At 41.9% G+C, this 22,064-nt stretch overlaps 1 protein-coding gene across 2 annotated transcripts in view; it reads right to left on the bottom strand.

The window, feature by feature from the left end:
* GAD1 (glutamate decarboxylase 1) overlaps positions 1-22,064 on the bottom strand; it is a 41,402-nt gene that overhangs the window by 3,207 nt on the left and 16,131 nt on the right. For both annotated transcript variants that reach the window (XM_057551962.1, XM_007183260.3), the window contains 11 exons: positions 20,808-20,898; positions 13,865-13,977; positions 12,602-12,717; positions 12,442-12,521; positions 12,163-12,217; positions 10,776-10,892; positions 9,522-9,586; positions 6,154-6,232; positions 4,797-4,946; positions 2,281-2,388; positions 725-814 (listed from right to left, as the gene is read on the bottom strand). In XM_057551962.1, coding sequence (XP_057407945.1) covers positions 725-814; positions 2,281-2,388; positions 4,797-4,946; positions 6,154-6,232; positions 9,522-9,586; positions 10,776-10,892; positions 12,163-12,217; positions 12,442-12,521; positions 12,602-12,717; positions 13,865-13,977; positions 20,808-20,898 — 1,064 coding nt within the window. The remainder of the gene's footprint in view (positions 1-724; positions 815-2,280; positions 2,389-4,796; positions 4,947-6,153; positions 6,233-9,521; positions 9,587-10,775; positions 10,893-12,162; positions 12,218-12,441; positions 12,522-12,601; positions 12,718-13,864; positions 13,978-20,807; positions 20,899-22,064) is intronic.

Raw genomic sequence — 22,064 nt, 5'->3', positions numbered from 1 at the left:
TGTAGGAAGGTTCCCTTTTCTCCACACCCTCTCCAGCATTTATTATTTGTAGGCTTTTTGATGATGGCATCTAATGACTGTTTAAGTCTACCCAATCACACATTCCTACAGAAAGTACTGTGCAACTGAATTTTGAAAGTCGGACATAGGACAATGATAATAAATTCAAAATCAAAAACAAAAATGAAAAATTCACATGGCCAACAACACAAATTAGGGCTTCTGTATAATCCAGTGCCTAGGATACTGTCTGGCGCATGGCTCTGCTCAACAAATATTTGCTGAATGGTTAGATGAATGAAATATTATATAAATTAAATACAATACAAACAACTATAAGTAATATATAAACTAGATATAGAAACCGACAACTAGAATGAATCAGCATTAGAGCAGACTTGAACTTAGTAAAAGATATTTTAACAGACATAGTTTAATACGAAAGTTCCTAGGAATATGTATATTATTCAACTGCCCTGCATATGACCCCTCTAATGACGAACACCAACCTAAGGCAGGGATGCGTCCCCCAGAGGTTCCCACGGATCTGAACCACAGTGAGGGGACAATTCAGACCCAAGAAGACTATAACAAGATGTTTCCCTACCACCCCAAGCCTTTAGCTTTTATTTCTCCTCTGTTAGAAAGACACATCAGAGTGAATATGTTCTGACCAGCCAGAGAAACTGCAGAGGGTTAGATGAGACAAGGAGTGATTCCATACCTTGTGTAGTTTTTCCCGTCGCTCAGGGCTATCCAGAAGGCCCCTTAGGCTTTGTGGAATATACCAGAAACAGACATTCGTGTGCTCAGGCTGTGGAGATTTTCACAGACAAGCAGGCATACAAACAAAACAGAAAAATTATGAGAACTTGAGAGAAAGCTGTCCCAAAACCCCTATGGACCCTTGGCGGAAGTCTCTCAGACAAAAAAAAAAAGGATAAAAAAAGGCTTCATGTTACTTCTACACTTGGGAGAACAAAGCCTGGTTAATCCCATCATATCTGACAAGAGAGCTATTTCCCATAACCCATTTTCTAGATGACTAAAGCTACCCACCTTTCAACACTGAAATGTTAAAAAAATTACATTTGGGTCCTTTTAAAAAAGGGTATTATCCATCTTGCCATTTTGTAGTGCCTCATGTATAGAAGATGCTCAAAACATAGTTAATTTTACTGGTACTGAATATTTCGAGTTTACTCTATCGATACTGAACTTTCTCTGAAGACTCAGGATTATCATAATGAACATTAAAACTGGTTCTAATCTATAAGACAGGGCTTATTGAGATGCCTTCAACTGTTTAGTGTTCCTGCCCTAAAGACTCTCATGCTTTTTAAGTCCTTCTGTATTCTTGCTATAGTTTTTCAGTTTCCTTCCTAGTTGCTGTCTGCCATCACTGTGCCTGCCTCTCATGGTCTAGAGACATTACATTTGTTTTAACCTGCTAGTAGAACGTTTAAATTAGTGTAAATGACGAGAGTGAGGTCCCAGAGGTGAAACGCGTGAGCACTGTATGACGGATTTGAACTGCTCTGGGCTCTCTTTCGCTCATTTGGAGACTCTCCAGTGTGTTCCTAGTAGTTTAGGTGCCTGATAAATAGAATGAATTGAATGCAGGCAGTGTTTTATTACACCGAATTATGAGTGGATTTCCTTTTGTTCAGCACTGGCTCCTATTCCAACTTTCTCCATTCAACTGCGAGCTCCAATAGGGCAGAGACAGTACCTGTTTTGGTCACTACTCCATAATCCAGCTCCTGGCCTGGGGCAAGACACACCGCAGGCACTCAGCCAACACTGGTATGACAAGTACCTTACTGTGTGCAATGCGGATCTGAACTCAGGGCAGAGACAATTGTATCTTGCTCTCTTCATAATGAATCTATTGTAAAGTAGAACTTCATTTTAGAACCAGTCTTGGAAGACAAGGATATACCCATCCTATAAGCTTCTTGGAACTGAGAAACACTTTATCATGGAGGTACAACACCATAATAAGACCCCAGAATTATACAGGATTCAGACCTGCCAAGGAAAGACCTCTTGCCTACGAAGGGTTGGCTGAGAACTGTATCTTTTTAGAAGAGGTGAAGGGGAAAAGTCATCCCAATGCTACTGGAAGAAACATTCATGGACACAGAGGGAAGTAAATGAAGAGTGCTAGAATGAAAATTCAGAAGCAGTTTCTGGCAATGTGGGACACTACAGCTTCAGGAGCTTCCCTCAAAAGATTTTCCAGAAATGCTATACATCTAGTCCAGGATGACAACTTACCTCACCATCAAAAACCATCTCAAATTCCTCTCTGTTTTTAATCTTGGCATAGAGGTATTCTGCCAGCTCCAAGCATTTGTTGATCTGATTTTCAAAGCCCACTGTGCCCTGTTTTAAAAAAGGAAAAGTCATGTTTGTTGGTGACAGGTTGAATTTCCCTGTGATGGCATTGAGAGGTCTATGCTGTCTTCGTCTATCGGAAATATGCATAAGAGTATTCTTGGAGACGGTTAACAAGAACCATCTCGTTAAATGTGTGTGGCTTTCTCATAGCTCTGCATGCGATAAAGTGTGCCTCATCTCTTTTGAAGGCACTCTAGTCTCTGGGCAGTTATTCTCAACAGGGCTTTTAGCTTCTTGCTAGTAATTCACAGCCTGAAGCCCGTTTCTGGTTTGCTTTAGGATAATGCCACCCAAACTGTTGTCTATGGACTGAGGCCAATCCACAAAATGTAACCAGTCCATGATAAGATGAGTCCAAAAACTGAGATTAAGTAATAAGAAACTTTTACGGTCATTTGACAGAGTAATTTTTTTTTTTTTTAATTTATTTATTTATTTATATTTATTTTTGGCTGTGTTGGGTCTTCGTTTCTGTGCGAGGGCTTTCTCTAGTTGCGGCAAGCGGGGGCCACTCTTCATCGCGGTGCGCGGGCCTCTCACTGTCGTGGCCTCTCTCGTTGCGGAGCACAAGCTCCAGACGCGCAGGCTCAGCAATTGTGGCTCACGGGCCCAGTTGCTCCGCGGCATGTGGGATCCTCCCAGACCAGGGCCCGAACCCGCGTCCCCTGCGTTGGCAGGCAGACTCCCAACCGCTGCGCCACCAGGGAAGCCCTGACAGAGTAATTTTATGCCTACTGAATTGCATTTTTAAAACCAGTGTTCATACTTTGTATGGCTTTTTATTTCACCTTTCTAGCAATTCATTTATTGTAGTGCACAATAAATGAATTTAATGAAGACCAATTTATTGCACTGCTCTATGAGAGGTTAGAAAAACCCCAGCTGGTTCTTCACCACAGATAGTTGGAGAAATACTACTTTAGAACCCACCTTCCGCAGCAGGAAGTCCTGGCCAAACACGTCCCCCTCCCTCCCAGGCAGGCTACCTTCCACATAACATGGTATTACCCCTTTTTGGTGAGAGGCAGGCAGGCAGATGGGGAAGCACTGGTCTCAGGATGTGCCCTGAGATGCCAGTAGCTCCATCTATTGACAAACTGATTGAGCATGAGTTTCCAAAGCCAGCATGGCTGATTAGTAACAGCAGCATGGGGGTTGCTGAGTGGGTCGGTGTTAACAAGGAGAGCAGATGCACGAGGCCTGTGGGTTGCTAATGTGTCTGGGCCAAGTCCAACACTGGCAAAGCAGCAGTTGCCTCTGAGCATGTGCTCGGGCCAGTCCACTTCCTTCTTGGGAAGGAAGCCCGCACCAGGTCCCACCTCGGTAACCAATACACTTTGAGCTAAACTTCCAGCAGACGGTTCAAGTGGTTATTGTTAGGCAAAACCAAGGCACAAATTACTGAGACAGGCCATGTGGTTATCATATTTCTGAATGATAGGGCTCTTTCTCTTGTTGCAATTTATGGCTATTTATATGCTTAAAATACCTATGATTACTTTGTGGTAGAAATCAAATTCAGACTATTTCTATATTAAGACAAAATAACTTAATGAGGAAAAAAACTAATGATCCATCAAATTCTTCTTACAGAAAAAACATTGGACTAGATGTTTGGCTGGAAAGCCTTTTTTGTTTTGGTATTAGGTGACCCGATCTTATATATGGAAATTTATTAAAATTACTTTACAGTAGAAACATAAAACGATGGTTGCAATATAAAGCTGTGAAATAAAAATTGCCCTTACTTGACTGCATACAAATACTTTTGAAATAAATAGTCCCATGGTATTCCTCTCCCTCACCCCCATTGGAGGAAGTTCCAGTAGTTTGCTTTTTTTTCTAGACACAGAAATGCAACCTGAAAGACTGATGAATGCAGACATAGCATACCTCAGTCTAGGATTTCTTAGAATAAAGTATGCATTTTCTAGAAGAGAGTATAGAAGTACAAATAATGGGAAAGCCATTATTTAAATAGAACTTAAAACTGTCATATCTATCCCATGATTTGAGGCCACATAAAGGAACTCAGGGTTCTGCACAGAATAATGTAGTAATTTTATATCTCTTTCTCTACATCTGCACTAAATAATTTCAGCATCCCTAAGGACTGCTGTGGAAGTCCTTATCTTGGCAAAATTTTTAGTGCTTATAAGAGAAAGTTATAAGAAAAGTCATGCTAATTCAAATTGAGGAGACTGAATGGAAGGAGAGAGAATTTGACATAAGGGGTGAAGTGATTTCATTTGCAAAGAAAATACAGTTAACTCAATTATCTAGATATTGATTTCACACATAATGAATTATCTGGGATATATCTTTGCCTCTCTTGCCAGCTAGCCTGTGCAAATTACATTTCTGCTCTATTTCCTGAATGCCCTCCTTCGTACCTTTGCTTTCCACATCAGCCAGAACTTGAAGATGTCCACATGGCGGCCACACTGAATGGCTTTATCCCCAGTGTCGTAGGAGACGTCATACTGCTTGTCTGGCTGGAAGAGGTACCCCGCACACATCTGGTTGCATCCTTGGAGGATACCCTGTCATGGAAATCAAGACAGGCGTGCATCTGCATTCACAGGGCAGGCTGGACTTAGGGCCACACACAACCTTTCTTCTAACGTCTCATGAGGCCGTGCACTTGTTCTGATGTCCTTCTCCAAAACCACCCTTGGAAAAACCTTTGCCCCTTCTCCTCTATCACTCTGATTGGAAACCGATCTTTTGTCTCAGGTGCCAAAAACAAGGGCCCACCCTACTGTCCCTCTAAGGAGCATCTGGAAATGTGCATGGGTGTTTTGGGTTATTTCACAGACTGGAAGTGCTATGGCATTCAGTCAGCAGGGGTTGGGGACATAAACTTCCTGTAGAGGGTGGGACAGTTTCATGCGTGGAAGAATTTTCCTCCCCCAAAGCACCCCCTAAAAAGTGTTCCAATCCTTTCCGGGAGCTCCTATGAAGTTAACAGGCGCTCTACTTAGGAGAGGAGTAAAAAGCTTATACAGGTACTGGCCCCCACAGGTCGGTGACAGGCTTTTGGGGACGCCTCAGTGTGCAACAGTTTTACTGGAGGAACAAGGCCCTCCGGGGCAGGGTCCTATTAGATTCTTAGGAAGAGAATATACTACCTATTGTTCTAAGTGCCTTACCGGCATTTTATCAGTGTGGTGACATGGTTAAGAACTCAAGCTTTGGAGCCAGATTACCCAAGTCTGAAATCTGGCTGACGTTTGCTAATTTGGGCAAGTTACACAACTATCGTCATTTACAGAAGCTTTTTGGTCAACATTCCTTGTTGCCCTAAGTTGACATTTGTAGCTGTGGTTCCAAATAACTTGTTTCAGCTCTTGGGACCACAAACTCATGCTAAGAACTAAAAGTATGTCCCAGTGACCACTTTTTGTCCTCACTGAGGTGAGAGCTGGCAGCTCACCCAATCACTCTCACTTTTGTTTGAACAAACACGAAGGAATGTGAAATGAAACAATGCCCTTGTAGTTTCTATCACTGGCAGGGCCCTGGGGGCTGAACAAGGAAGGACAGTTCAGAGCAAGGGCCAAGAGGATATGCTGGGTTAGTCGAAGGCTAAGATATGCAGGTGGGAAAGAACAGCCGTGGCAGGCCCAGTGGGGCTGTCAATCTTGTGAGTGTCTCAGCCAGTACTGTAAAAAGACCCCATGCTTTTCTCTTTTTGTGCCTTCTCAAGGGTGTGCAGGCCACCAGCTCATCTCTGCGGGGAGGGCAGACCTTTTCCTTGACCAGGATGGCGGAGCACTGCAACAGCACGCCCATCATCTTGTGAGGATTCCAGGTGACTGAGTTGGCCCTGAAAGAAACACATGATGCTCTGAGGAGGAGGTGCAGGAGTCAGCAAGAGGCAACCGCCCTCTTGAGGAAAACATCACCCACTGCAACTCAAGTCAAGACTCAACTCAAGACTCAACTCAACTCAACTCAAGTTTTCGACACCTCGTCCCCTAAATTGACTAATCAAGTGGTAAACAAATATTTTGCAGGCAGTCTCAGAGTACTAAGTGGCAGACTGCCTCTTCTAAATAACTGCTATTAATACTAGCTAACATTTACGAATAGCATTTATTACGTATCCTATTGTTCTAAGAGTGTTACAGGCATTTTATCAGTGAGGTGTCACAGTTAAGAGCTCAAGCTTTGGAGCCAGATTACCCAAGTCTGAAACCTGGCTCTGACATTTGCTAGTTTGGGCAAGTTACATAACTCCTTTGAGCCTCAGTTTTCCTGTCTGTAAAGTGGGGAGAACAGTATCTGCCTCAAGGAATTGAATAAAGGATAAAATGAGTTAGTAAATATATAATGCTAATAACCATGCTTGAATACTTAATTCTCACAACAATCCTATCATATAGGGACTATTATCACCTCTATTTTAGATGGAGAGACTGAGGCACAAAAGGGTTCAATACATCACCCAAAGTCACACAGCTGGGAAGCGCTGGAGCCAAGATTCAAGTTCAGGGAGTCTAACTGTCGAGCCAGTGTTCACATCCTCTCCACTAGACTGCCTCCCTCTAGGCTACAGACTCAGCTTCTTTCTGCCTTTCCATTCTTACTAATAAATCGGACTGGTGATGCTGACCTACCTGCTTATAAGGTAGTATGAAGGCTGACACATAAAAGCAAGGATCAGTTGGACAATTCTAGACTTTGGATACTTAGCAGCATTGTTTAAATGTTAAATAAACATAATCTTGCCTGTTTAGGCTGCAATGATAGCTTAACAAGTATGGTCTCCTAGCAACCACACTACTCCGTCAGACACAATTAAATGGTTAAGGAGCACAGTAGCTAGGACATTATGGAAACAACTACGTGTAATGTATGATGATTAAAGCTTAGGTAGCTCCTTTCCAATGGCCTAGCCCACAGCTGGGCTCTATGCTTTAATACCTGTGAAGGATGTTTTCCCCAGACAGAGCAATTGGCTCGGAATTATACTGCCTCTGCTCTCCCTGGAGCTAAATTCCTGCTGCGAATTTTTAACCTCTTCATCTTGCTTAGGTGCATAAGAGGGAAAATAATTTAGTGTATACATGACCACAGGCGTACATTGTATCTCAAGAAGAAGAAAGAAAGGCATGATGTACTTTCCCCCATGTGCATAATAAAGAAAACCTTTATGAAAGAGACTGTGAAAAGTTCTAAGAAAAGTTGGCTAAATGTTTATCTCATTAAAAAACATCAGTGTCGGACTTCCCTGGTGGTGCAGTGGTTAAGAATCTGCCTGCCAATGCAGGGGACACGAGTTCAATCCCTGGTCCAGGAAGATCCCACATGTTGCAGAGCAACTAAGCCTGTGAGCCACAACTACTGAGCTTGCGCTCTAGAGCCCGTGAGCCACAACTACTGAAGCCTGCACGCCTAGAGCCTGTGCTCCACAGCAAGAGAAGCCACTGCGATGAGAAGCCCATGCACGGCAACAAAGACTCAGCACAGCCAAAAATAAATAAATAAATAAATTTATTAAAAAAAAAAAATCAGTGTCAAGCCTTATTTAGAAGGTAGTGAATTTAATCCATTTTCTCATTGCTATCATTCACTGAATCATTAAACAATTACACATAGGGACTTCCCTGGTGGAGTAGTGGTTAAGAATCTGCCTGCCAATGCAGGGGACACAGGTTCGAGCCCTGGTCCGGGAAGATCCCACATGCCGCGGAGCAACTAAGCCTGTGCGCCACAACTACTGAGTCTGTGGTCTAGAGCCTGTGAGCCACAACTACTGAGCCTGCGGTCTACAGCCTGTGAGCCACAACTACTGAGCCTGCATGTCACAGCTACTGAAGCCCGCGCGCTTAGAGCCTGTGCTCCGCAACAAGAGAAGCCACTTCAATGAGAAGCCCGCGCACCACAACGAAGACCCAATGCAGACCAAAAAAAAAATTAAATAAATAAATAAATAAGTTTAAAAAGACCAATTACACATAGATCTCACAAAATGTCTTAAATGTTTTTTGAATGTCCTAAAGTTCTGAAGTAAATGATTCTTTGGTGCTACAGGTGGAAAGTAATAAGACATGACGTGGATTCAATTTCCTTCAGAAGACATACGTACTTTAAAATGTTAGAGAAGAAAAAGTCTAGTGCAAAATGTTTCAAGTTTTCCTTGACTCAAAGATGGAAAATGGAAATTGCCCGAGAAATCTAAAGTACAGCTGGACTGGCTCATCTACATTTAAGATCTTGTCCTCCAAGTTAAGGGTCATATAACCATGCTTCAACGAGTCAGTCTCACTCCCTTCGATACTGGCCTTTCAAAACTGAAATGCAAGGGAAGAGGCCCAGGAGAGGTAACAAACACTGAAGCCACGGGAGCGCTCTCCCTGATGCCTGCTCCCCGTCCCCTTCTCCACCCTCAGTCTGCTCTTACTGCTGTCACTCTGCTCCAGCCACAGTGGTCTCTGTGACGGTCCTTCCTCCAACTTGCCAAGAACAGTCCTACCTCCGGGTCTTTGCATTGGCCCTTCCCACCGCCTGGAACACTCTTCCTTGTATTCATGCTTCCTCTCTCCCTTCATCCCAGTATCTGCTGAAACGCCTCCTCCTCAGAAAGGCCTCCAACTACCCTGTCTAAAATAGCATGGCTTGGCAGATGAAATATCTCTTTGTTTATGAGACAAGTTAGGCAAGCTGAGTGTCTTACCCTTTTCCCAGCTTAATGGGAAATGTAAGCTTAGTGAGAAAAAAGAAAGAAATAAATCAGCGCCCCTTTCTGTGCCCTTGACAAACTCCCATTTAGCCTCCAAATCCCCACACTGGTAAGTCCCTCTTCTCTCCTACCCGGGCACCTTGCAATCACATCTATTGTTGAGCTTATCACATGGTGTGGTAACTATCTGCATACTTGTCTTTTTCTCTTTCTAAATCGTGAATTGAGGCGAGAACTCATTTGACTGGGAAATCCATCATCTTTGATTTCCCAGTGCCTGGCATACAATAAGTGCTCAATAAATGCCTACTGAACAAAAGTGAGCTTAGAGTGAATAAGACGTTGGGAATCGGGGCAGGGACGTTAGGGACTCGGCGGCACAGCGTGTTGCATGGCCTGAACGGAGGGAGGCCCTGTGCTCAGCCCTTACCTTTCTATGCCGCTGAGTTTATGGCGGTGCTTCTGAGACATGAGCAGCCCGCCACCCCAGGCAGCCTGTGAGGACAGAGAAAAAGAGAGGGGGAGGGAGCAGTGACACTGAGGAGTCCACACCCGGTCACTTCACATCTCTAGCGAAACATGAGCGAGAATGTACACGGCGAAAAACGTAAGCTTCTCTGACAGAAGGAACCCACGCTGATTGTTCCACCAGGGGCCGTTGTGCTTATTCATCGTTTATCACTTCTTCAAAAGTTCCTCCTGGTTAACGTCAGAGTCGCAGTGCAAGTGATACAGGTAAGTAGGGGCTGAGCCTGCGGTGCTGAGACCCAAGGCCCAAAGTGCTCTGGAAAGCCAGGGACACTTGAGGAGCCAAGGGGCGGAGCTCCGGGAGCGACACAAAGGGCTAGAGACTGCTGTCTGATTCTGCCCGGAGCAGAATTCTAAGGACTCCTGAAAAACTCACAAGGCAGCAGCCCTGGTGGGCTTGGAGGTCCCACAACCACTCCTGCAATAGCAAGACATTTTTATGTGTCCCCTGATGCATGGTGATCGAATATCTTGGGACACCATGTGACACAAGAACAGCCTTTGTTATCATTTGTCCAATAGCAGGGCAGATGACCCCACTGTCTAGCTGTGAGAAGTTCAACCCATGAGAATGGAGAGAGAAAAAGGAAAAAACACACCCAGTCACACGCGTGAAAATGTACGTCTTATGTTCCTAGGAAAATTTGGAACTAAATCTCTTAATTGATAACACCTTCCATATACTGCCTTATTTTTCCTACATGTACCAGATATGCATTTCTTTCTTTCTACTTTTCTCCTTCCTTCCTTTTTTTTTTTTTGGAAGAAAAGTGTCATAGATGGCTGGACTGAAGGCAGATAGCTGAGTGCCCAGATTCAGACTCATGGTCACTTTCTATACGTTGTATCTTACATCTTTTCCCTCTGAAATCAGTTGTCCTTCAATCTTAGACATTTGTTCAGACAAAAGCTTTCCGGGAAAGTGATAGAGATGAAATTCTAGGATGAATCACAGATGACAGCAATTGGCCAGTAAGGACTGGGTGAGCCCCAGAGGACGGACAGGCGTGTGGTGTGCACCTGTCATTAATGGCCTGCTAGGGGCCAGAGAAATGTAGTGGGGAGAGAGGCAATGGGAGAAGCTGGAGGCAAATTATAAAGCAGAGCTGCTTCCACCCCACGACGGGACCAGGCCACTCTGAGTTACAGCACTTACATCGACATGCAGCCAGAGGTTGTATTTCTCACATATATCTGCAATCTCCTGTATGGGATCAAAAGCGCCATAAACAGTCGTGCCGGCAGTTGCATTGACATACAGAGGAATGTATCCCTATAAGGTAAGAGGGACAAGCTGATTAGTCTTTCTAACCTCCCTCCTTTCCACATGAAGGAGAATTACTGTAGCATTTATTTCCAGCAGAGATCAGCTAAGCTGGTGTGTTATCAGATACTATATCTGGGACTATTCTCTGTTAGCTCATTCACCATTCCTTCATTTATTCAACAAATATTTTTGATGACTTTCATGTGCCAGGCCCTGTTGTGGATGCTGGGAATACAGCAGTGAGCACAAAAGACGAATATTTCTGTCCTCATGGAGTTTGCATTCTTGTGGGGAATGACTGACAGTCAACAAAATTAAATAAGCAAAATAAATAGCATGTTTAGTAGTGATAAGTTCTATGGCAAACAATAAAGCAGGAAAGAGTAATAAGTGGAGTGATGGGCAGGTATCTGAGTGTCATCTGGACATTCTACATTTTAGAAGTTGTGCTGTTCTAAGTGTATTGATGTAATAATAATACTGAAGCATTGTTTGGTTATTGAAAACAGGTCTATACACTGTTTCCCTAAGAGTAGATACAGTAAAATTTTGGTGTGAACAAGAAATAGATGAGAAAGTGAAGTAATAGAGCTCAGACAGGGTTAGGGAAATCTATGAGTTCTAGGAGCTCCCCCTCTGCCCCTTGCTCAGTCCTAGCGACATTTCTATCCGTCTCTGCTGAGACCCGGCAAACAACCATAGTTAGAGAAGGAGGTACAAGAATGTAACCAAAACAACAATGAGTTGGTAAATGGCCTGACAGGTACTTGGCAGTGCCTCGTGGATATATCTGTTCTATGCGATTTTTCTGTTTAAGAGAATTTATTGAGGCTGGATTCACCAAGTATTATGGGCCAACTGCCAGGGCATGCAAGCAATTTGCTAAATAGAATCCTAACCTTAAATGATATTTGTTAAAATGAGATTATACCTAACAAGTAGCAAGTGAAAACCTCAGTTAGGCTGCATCTTCATGAGACGCGGATAGTGGATTTATTGAAGTACATCGAACTAGTCATTTGGCACAGTGAAGACAGAACAAGTGGTTTAATGACTGAATTTTCCACTTTTCAAAAAAAATTGATATTGTGTAGACACAGCTTTAAAGCCATGTCAACACACAAGTTGAAAATAAGCAAACATCTGAGAAAAGAATTTTAGAAACACAATAAAATTATCTCTTATATTATCAAACACTTTTATTGTCTAGGGCAGAAAGAAGGTATTTTAAAAAATCTATATTCACCAGAGTTTAAATGCACCATAGAGTACATACCTTTTGCTTGGCTTCAAGAATTTTTGCCTCTAAATCAGCTGGAATTATCTTCCCCCTGTAATTATTGTAAAAGGAGAGAAATGAAAATGAACAATCAGTGAGATTGCACATGGAAAAAAACTTCAGCAGCAGCAGAAAGTAATTTAATCAGATATTTTCAACAGACCATTAGCAGCTTGGCACACTGTACTGAGTCAGTCCTTAAGCACAATAAAACAAATTTAACAGATGAGCACATTTAATACATCAAGAACCTAATATTCACTCTCCCCTGCCTACCTTTCATTGCACTTTATCAAAATCACATTGTCGGTTCCAAAGCCAAGTGCAGCCCCAGCTTTCTTTATGGAATAGTGACTCTGCAACAGAGGCTGGAGGTTAGATGTTAGACAGTCCCTTGGAAAACACCACAATGCATGAGCAAGAGCACCCAACTCACGTGTTCTGAGGTGAAGAGGACCAGCTTGGGTACGGCCGCCATGCCCTTTGTCTTAACTTCCGGGAAGTACTTGTAGCGAGCAGCCATGATGCTGTACATGTTGGATATGGCTCCCCCTATCGGCAAGCAGACACATTGGGAGCTGTTGGGACTCCCTCAATACTGTTTCTAACAACAAAGGCTGACGTGGTGTCTCAAGAGACTACGGAGGTCAGAAAGGGGAAGGACAATATCATGCATGATAGGTTTTGCTGGCTTCCTTATTGCCAGGGCTTCCCTCTGGCCCCTTTGCCCTGGAAATACAAATAATCACACTTATTACCAAAGCCATTTAGGCAATTTGGCTGGAGGTGAATCACATACTCTGGTGCCTGTCCCACCTTGAAGGCTAGACAGGAATATAAGGGGTGGCAGAAGCAGCGGCTGCAAAGAGATAGGTGAGTTACAACCCTCCTGCTTCCATTTTCTGCTCAATCTATTTACTGAACAAAGATGAATCTTTTCTCTGAGTCAGAAAGACAGAGAAAGAGAGAGTAATAGAGCCTATGGAAGGAAACAGTGACATTGCCTGGATACTCTCCTCAAAGAACAGCCCAACTGAGTTATTGAGTCATTTAGAAGAACTCCAAGTGTATTAAAATAAAACCAAACTCGTGTTTACTTAAATCAAGATGAAAGGAGAACTGAGGTAACCAGGTACGTCTGGCCAACACAAACGAATCATGTTTGCATCAGTTACCTGACAAACAGGCAAATTCATGGACTGATTCAATTGCCTGAACAATTGCAATTTTTATTTTTTCTCTTCCCTTTGTACACAATCACACTGTCTCTGACACCACTCCAAACTCCCTCCTTTCTACAAGATTACCTGTCCTTGTTTTAAAGATTCTTATTGTATCTATATTGAACTAGAGATTTAAAGGAGATATACTATTTTGGCCAAAATTGATCTGTCCACTGATAATCTTGATTCTCTGATCCCCAGCTTAATCAAACTGCTATTGACAGACCAGAGCCGTTTAGCATGATTTAGACACAGCCTTTGTCAGTTTGTACAGGTTTAGGCACAGCCTTTGTTGGTTAGTACACATAGAATGTAGCATTCTTGCTAGTCTTCACTCTGACAAAGGTAAGAAGGCAGGACTATTGAAAAAATGGTTATTCTTCTACAAACTCACTTTGTGTTTAGTGTTCTCACGGATCGCAAGGATCCATACTGCAAACCTTGAGGAGAGTCGGGGAAAGAGAACAGAAACCTACCAGGAGAAAATATCCCATCACCATCTTTACTTGACCATCCAACTATCTCTCTCATCTTCTTAAGTGTTATTTGCTCCATGAGGACAAACACTGGTGCAATTTCATATGTAAACCTGGAAAGGTGGTGAGAAAAAGAATGAAAATAAAGAAGTCAAACCACTTATTTGGGGAACACAGATAACCGGTTTAGTATTTGTACTTGGGTTCGAGTAAAAGATGTTTAAAACCACTAAAACAATTAATTTCCTGGAAATGCACTGTCATCAATCATAAAATGTCAGAAACCAGCCTGGGTTACCGAGAGAGGTGGTGGAAGTACCTGCTCTGTGATTCTTCACCAACAAAATAGACTTTCATCTCAATGGAATGTCTTAGGTGTGGTCCACCCAGAGAAATAGAAGGAAAGAAAATGACTTTTCTGGGTCCCTTTCACCTCTAAGATTATATAGGATGATGCAAATGCTAATTGAAAAAATGTATTCTAAATTCTATATAAATGGTTTGCAACATTTAAAAAAAACTGACTGCCAACTTCACACCTGTAGAATTTATAAAACCCAGAGCCAAAGTCTATTTTAAAATTTTTTTTGGCCGAGGTAGGCGGCTTGCAGGATCTTAGTTCCCCGACCAGGGACTGAACCCGCGCCCTCGGCAGTGAAAGCACGGGGTCCTAACCACTGGACCATCAGGGAATTCCCAAAAAGTCTATCTTTTAAAAACAATGTAAATATCTGAAAGCTAACCATGAAGATAATTGGAAGTATTGACCTAGGTTTTAAAGATCTCAATATAATCATCTACATGGTTTTTCTACTGATAATCCCTAAGGACAGCAATGCTTCTATAATTCTCTGAAGTCGATATCTGTCAAGAATAATTTTAAGTGATGATTTTCTAATTACCAATTACAAAAAAACAAGAAGAATGTCAACTGGCATACACAGCTAACTGTGGGCATCAAGATATTCTGGTAGGTTAGCTTTGTCTTCTAACTGACTTAAAAGTAGCAAGCCATGCTCTTCTCAAAGCCGTTCAAAACAGAAGCACAGTCTGGTGACTAATCATTGAAACAAAATCATGGTACCAAGGCATAGGGCTTAAGAGAAATCAAAGAAGGTCCATCTACAGAAAATTAAACCAGAAAACAAAAAGATATTTACTGACTGTGAGACTCTTTGTCTTTCTTCTTTTTGCTTGGCCTTCTTAAGCATTAGAGTTTGTGGGCTCGGCTCAGACAATGCTCACCGAAGGGAGATTCCTAGATTGACTCAGCCAAGTGATATGGGGAGACTTCATACCTGGTTAGGGTGTTTAGGCTGAATGCCAGTGCTGAGAGTTAATGGGAATTTTTGCTGGCTTCATGATTTAGAAAAGCTATTTGCAAGGATGAGATAACAATTGTTGTACAAAGACCCAGGTGAAGGTGCTAAATTTTAATCATGGAGAAAAATAAAGTAATCAACTTAATCACATGGTGGTAAAAGAGGACAAAAAGATCCTGAAGGATCCTCAGGGTATATCTCTTGGTAGAAGAATTTTGTTTGCAAAAAGAATATGTCTATTTTCCTTGGGAGGACCCTTGAAATTTAGGAGGAAGACCCTTGGAAATCATGTGTTCAGTTACCATCACCTCTGGAGGTCACAATCATGCTTTGGTTCTGCTCTGAGCCCCATCACCGTAGCAACCAACACTCCCTCATGTCTGATGGCCTGATAAAGGAAGAAGAAGAGAAGGATTCCTGGTTTAGCCTGTGCTGCTGAGTGTACCAAGGGGCAAACTCATGATGTGGTTCTAACCATTCTTGAACAAATGCGTTATCAACAGTGCCACTGATTGTTGGAAATGTTGGAATGGCAAAAATGTTTGCATGGTGAAGAGGTACTGGTGGCAGTGTGTGTGTTTAAGTCTCACAGTACCAAATGAGAAGGCTCTCTAGAGTAAGGCAAGGAACCAATGGAATCATACACCATAATATCAGAACCTTATCAAGGATTGGATGAAAGCTGGACCAGAGTCAAGTCAGTGCAGGAACCACATGGGGAAGGGAGAAAGGATGGGGTTGAAGGCCAGAGGGTTGGTCCACTTCAGGATTTGAATCAGTTTAGGCCCCAGGTTTGCATGAATTAGTCTTCTTACCAGGAATATGGCCATTACTCTCAGGATCAGGAGGAAGAGTCTAGAGAGTTTGATCGTGAGATTATCTGATCTCATCTATCTCAGGTTCCTTATTTATGCCAGGTTCCTGATTCTGAAACCTTTCTTTCAGTTCTGTTCAACAAATATTTAATGAATGACTATTTTCTGCCAAGTAGCTTTTTACGTACTGAGGAGACAAAGATGTCATAAGACACAATTCCCAACCTTGAGGAGGAAGCTTACTAGGATGAATCCAGCATCTTGGCCTTAGCTGCATCCTATTTGACAGTCGCTGCCTGGGTCTGAAGGACCAGTTACCCCACAGCTAACACCAAGCTTATTCCGATTCGTGACCTTAGTCCTGACATCCTCTCCTGGAAGCTGGTAGATTGCCCCACGGCTGTTGATCCTCAGCCAGGCCTGTCACATGGGCTGACGTGGTGCCCCTGTTCCTGACACTTCCTCTGAACTTGCCTTCTCATCCTGGGCCGTGTTTACAACTGGGAGTCTGCCTGCACCCAAAGCCTTAGAGAAGACCTTGAAGTTCACCCTAGAGCAGTGGTTCTTAACTTAATTGAGATCACAGACACCTTTGGGACTCCCAGGAAAGCTATGGTCCCTCTCTCCAGGAAGAAAATGAGGATATGCACATGATTTTGTATACCCTTGTAGCAGAGTCTCCTCTTGCACCTGGGACTCCAGGTTTGGTACCCCTTCCGTAAATGACAGATGAAAGTGGATAAAGTCAAGAGATCAAAGGTCAAATATGGATTCAGAAGAAGCTGGTTTGATGCTGAAGTCATAGTACAAGATGACATTTCAGAATCGGAGGATAAGAAACTAAACCTGCTAAAAGCTCTAGGTTGAAGCATAAGAACATGGGATTGAAAGTAAGGGTTTAAAAACAGTATGATTGTGACATTCAGGGAGTGGCACTAAAGGAGAGTTTTTATATTCTGAGTAGGGTAGTGAGTCAGCCCTGTTTTAGTAGCTCAACTCACCTTCCCAGTGGGATTAACCGAGGCAAATTGATTGTTAAGCTGACTTTCTCTGATGGCAGAATCTGCTGGTTGCTAACCAGTATCAAAATTTCCCTTCCTTCATTCAATTTTATTTGGAGTTGCAATTCATCCAGATCAAAGACTGTATTTTCTAGCCTCCCTAGGTGTGGCCATTGGATTAAGTTCTAGCTAAAGAGATGCTAGGAGAAATGTCTTGTGAAGCTTCTGAGAAGGTTTCTTAGAAGGAAAGAGTGTGTTTCCCTTTTGCCCTTCCTCCTTCCCTCTTTTCTTTCTTTCCTTCCTTCCTCCTTCCTCCCTCCACCTGTACTCCTTCCTGAGATCTGGAACACAGAAATGATGGCTGGAACTCCAGCAGCTAGCTTGCACCATGAAGTAACTTTGAAGATGAGAGCCACATGCCTCAATATGAACCAGGAAGGCACAAGGATCCTGCATCCCTGGTGACTGCCACACCAGGAACTTCTTTAATGAGAGGAAGAAATAATTTTCTATGTTGATTCTCTAACTTGACACTCCTCTTAGATTTTATCCTCCTTATGGATGTGGTGGGTGGCCCATCTTTACCTTAAAAGATAACACACCTGAGGGGGAGCTTAGTGAGCCCCTTTCGTGTCCAGAAATGATGAGAGACAGAAACAAAAGAGCTGGGAAGTTGAAGGGAGGGGTTGCAAATGGCAACAGTGACCTGTGGGTTGGCTGCCTTTCCTGGGTGTGTGCATTGTACCTTGTATACACTGGGCACTTAAGACTGGTGTCTTTTTTAGTCTTCAGAACCACTATGTAAGGTAGATACAATTATTCTTCATTTTTCTGAAGAAGAAACTGGGGTTCAGAGAAATTCAGTGAGTTGTTTCAAGATCTCACATGTAGGATGTTTCCAAGCTGGAATTCCATGTCCTTTACATCACAGCTGCTTTTCTATGACAAATGAGAACTACTTACTGCAGGCTCCTCTGTAACAACCTGCCTACTAGTATAAAATGACTGATAACCCCCATAGAAAATTTCTCCTGTGTAATTTCTATGAAAATAAAGTGCTAGATACTTGAAATCATAACCTCATAACAAAGGGCTGTGATAGATCTTGCCACTAGGATTATGTATTAACGTCAGGTGCTTGAGGGCAGGCTGTTGTTTACACCTGCTCGGTGGCCGTGTTTTGGAAGAAAAGAGCTGTACATGCCATGGCCAGCTACACACTGGTGATGTTTTCTTTGGATCTTCACTGAGTCCTAGCTTGGAAGAATATATCTCAAAGCTGAATGCACAGGCAGGTGTGAAAGCATGGGCATAAATGTTCCTTCTATTCTAACCATCAGATACCTTACACTTTGCCACTTGGATTAAGATATTGGATAGTTCTTTTAGAGAGAGTATACTGAGGAATGTAGTTATTATTCTCGATTACTAGTGCCATCCAAACGCAATGAAGTACAGGTCAAAAAAATGAGTGTATCACTAATTAAATCCTACTCTGCCAAAAAAGATCCTTTTGCCATTCTTCCCTGGGCTTATTTTGAACACTGTTCCCAGCTGGAGAAGGAATTGTCACAAGGGAGCAAGTTTCTGCCCAAGCTCCTGACAGCGCTGCCACATTTCATGATCTTCCAGGGGAACCGGCTTAGAACAATTTCTAGATAATAGTTATTACTTCTTCAGACAATGCCTTGTCTCTAGAACTGACAGAAACTATTTCAGTATTTTAAATAACCTTTGCTATCGATCTGTTGGAATTGGATCATATTTTATAAATATCCACTGTTCAGTACAGCTGCAATTACTATGTGCCATTTAGTTGGACTGGCCTTGACCTCAGATGGTTGGACAATATTTTAGCGTTTCATGGCTGAGCTGAGGTAAGGGAAGAGTAAGGGACTTTCATTTTATGAACACATACAAAAAAAAAAAAAAAAAGGAGAATTTGTGAGATTTCCCTGGTTAAAGAAAAGACTTTCAGGAGAACATGTGGTCATAAATGGTTCAACGGGGTGAATTCCTTTTATTTACCTTGAGACTGAGCTATATATATTAGGAAATCACAGCTGAGAGGCCTACAGAATACACACTTAAAGACACTGGGTGAATTTGGTGCCTATATTAATAAGGGTACTTGGGCCTTAATGGGTATGTACCTTTATTTTTCTCACTTATTTTCTAAATAGTTAAGTTTTTCTTTTTTAAAGCTGTACTTTCTAATTAAAATCATTCCTTAGTGTGAGATGTTTCAGTTAAACATTACTGTCTTTTTTCAAGTTATAATTAATATATTATGATGTCTGTGCTTGCTGATATATTTTTATCTCACAAACCATAAACATAAAGACTGCAAAGGGGAGTTTTTTGTTGAGGAGATCATACAGGTGATTGTATCTTTGACCTGAATTCCTCCCAGCCCTTCAGAGCCTCAGTGATCCAACATGAACATTCTGTGACGTTAACCTTGACTTGCAAGTAGGGAGCAGGAAAACCATTTGACTTTTCAATCAATTTAATCTTTTATGCCTTTTAGCACTAATGGTTTCACTTGTCACATTTGCTTTTTAAATGCTGTTGTTGTTTTAAATTAGCAAACAAAGCAGGAGGCCTTAATTAATAGAAACTTTTCTGAATGTAGTTAAGTATTTTGAGTCACAGCATTAAACAGCTTTGGAACACACACAAATCAATATATAAGTTTAAAATGCCCTTTCAGGTTCTGTGGCTGGTAGTAGTTTAAGAAAAATAGAATAACTTGAACTTTAATAACTTACATTCTATCTTGACATCAAATGGAATTTCTCATTTTAAATAATACCACCCTTTCACCTAAATTCATTTTTCAAATCTACCACAAACTTAAAAAGCATACGGTTATTTTCCAAATCTTTCCACAGTGACTAAACTACATAATTCTTATGTAGTTATTTTTAACTTACTGCGATAACCTTGTTTTATTATTTCCCTCTGGATACTTTCATAGAATGTGGTACCACTTTCTGGATACAGAGAGAGCGGTAAAACATTATCTTAGCGTTGAAAGAAAAGACAGTACTTAGTAGGTTATGATGCCCCCCCATCAACTTGTAACCTGTCCTTGTCCCCAAAGATGGCACGCGTGTGTAGAAGAAACTGTGGGGTGATTACCAGAAGACTACTCAGGTATCACTTGCACACACAACCCTCCTACCGCCAGGACCTTAGAGACAGTTTCAAATAAATTTACAAGAACTTAGACACAAACAAAGGCTTTGCCTACTCAAGTATGAAAAAAATTTCACATTCAGAAAAACAATCAGTTATTTTGAAAGGGATATATAATTCCTTTCAAAGGAATATCACTACATGAATTGTTTTAGAATTTTTAGTTGAACAGTAGGCTGATCAAATTGGTTTGTGGCTTTATGGTCCCTTTAATTATGAAGAAAATATGACCTAAATGATAAGGAGCAATATGCTTGGGTGGGAAAATGGACCAAGATTATACCCCAGAACATGATCTCTTTAAATATATCATTAAGAAATATGGAGTCTTTTAACATGAAGTTTCACACTAAACTTTGAAAGCTAGAGTTATTACTTCTTATGACCATGCTCTTATTAAACAGCATTATTCAATTAAAAAATAGTTTATCAAGTATCTATCATTAACTCAGAGCTGTGATAAACCTAAAAGATTTTAAGAGAAAAGATGACTAGGGCAAACTGTAATAAAATTATTATAGAACCATTGGAATTGGACTCTTAATACAACAAGCCATACTCAGACATCATGTTTGCTTACAAGAAAATAATATGTGGGACTTACATATTGGTATTGGCAGTTGATGTCAGCCATTCGCCGGCTAAACCAATGATATCCAATCCAGTGGAGAGCTGGTTGAAAAATCGAGGATGACCTAAAGAGGTAAGTAACAGACAAGCATCAAGGCAAATCCAGATTTTTCAAGCTGTCTTCAAATCAAAAGGTCCACTCCACTAGGCCACAGTGATGGGACCTCTATCCCAACGGTCTAATAGGGCTGCCCAAGAATACTGAAGGAAGGGCACGTTGACCCACCCTATATCAACCTTTAACATTGAAGATGTCTCCCAAACTTACATGTTTCTAAAGCATTATGCTTTTAAATTTAAAAAAATCCAAGGTCATAAAACAAGTAACCTGTCCAGTATCGTTGATTTCCAGATGAGCTCCTCTGTTGTACTTTTTAAAACACAAATCCGGATGTGGTGGTCCTGTTTTTCTCCATAAATATTTCAATTTTTAATTTAACACCTCAAGCTTTTATTCCCCAAATCAACGTATGCTGATGGAGGAGGAGAGGCTGCAGGCCTCAGAAGGGGTCAGTGGCTCTGTGAACCGAACCAAGCCCAGGGTAAGTGCCAGCTCTGAGGCTGATGCCCAGGCATGACATCACTCTCTGGGCCTCTGTGTCAGTCAAATACGATGTCAAGCATTGGTGTGTTTTGCCCACATATAGTCAGGCGACTGTTAAACTAGATGTATTGCTGAGATGACCTGGCATCTGCTCTGTGAAACAGGGGCAGACACAGCCTCATTCACACATTGAGTTGTTGATAGAATAATTTTTTTTATTATGTAACTCAAAAGTCCTTTTCAACCCACTCTATGCTTTATCAGGCTTTGTTCTCAGCAAATTCAGGATTACTGCCAAATTTTGGCCAACTTGGCGTTCACAGAAAAACTCAACCCCATAGAGCAGGCTTGGCTTGGCTGTCACGAAGGAGTCAACGCAATAGATTATCTAGGGGTGTGTGACAGAGAACGGGTGTTAGAAAGATGTGCTGACTGCTGTGTTTCCAGCGGAAATTGCTTTTGCCTCTGAAATAACTGTCAGAGAGCTAACGTTGGAATGTTCCTGGTCTAAGTCCCCTCTCTGAGGAAGTCTATCCTTCCCTCCTTGTGATAAGGACTCATTCAGAACATCTAGACTAGGACTTCTAATAGCAGAATATACCGATCCCTGCACCTCAAGAGTCCTCAAAAAATAATACTGATCTTTAGAAAGAATAAAAGAAGCATAAACAGTAAGCTTAGTGTAAA

The sequence above is a fragment of the Balaenoptera acutorostrata genome, chromosome 8, assembly GCF_949987535.1.
Source record: "Balaenoptera acutorostrata chromosome 8, mBalAcu1.1, whole genome shotgun sequence".
Lineage (NCBI taxonomy): Eukaryota > Metazoa > Chordata > Mammalia > Artiodactyla > Balaenopteridae > Balaenoptera > Balaenoptera acutorostrata.
This window is presented reverse-complemented; position numbering and strand designations above follow the sequence as displayed.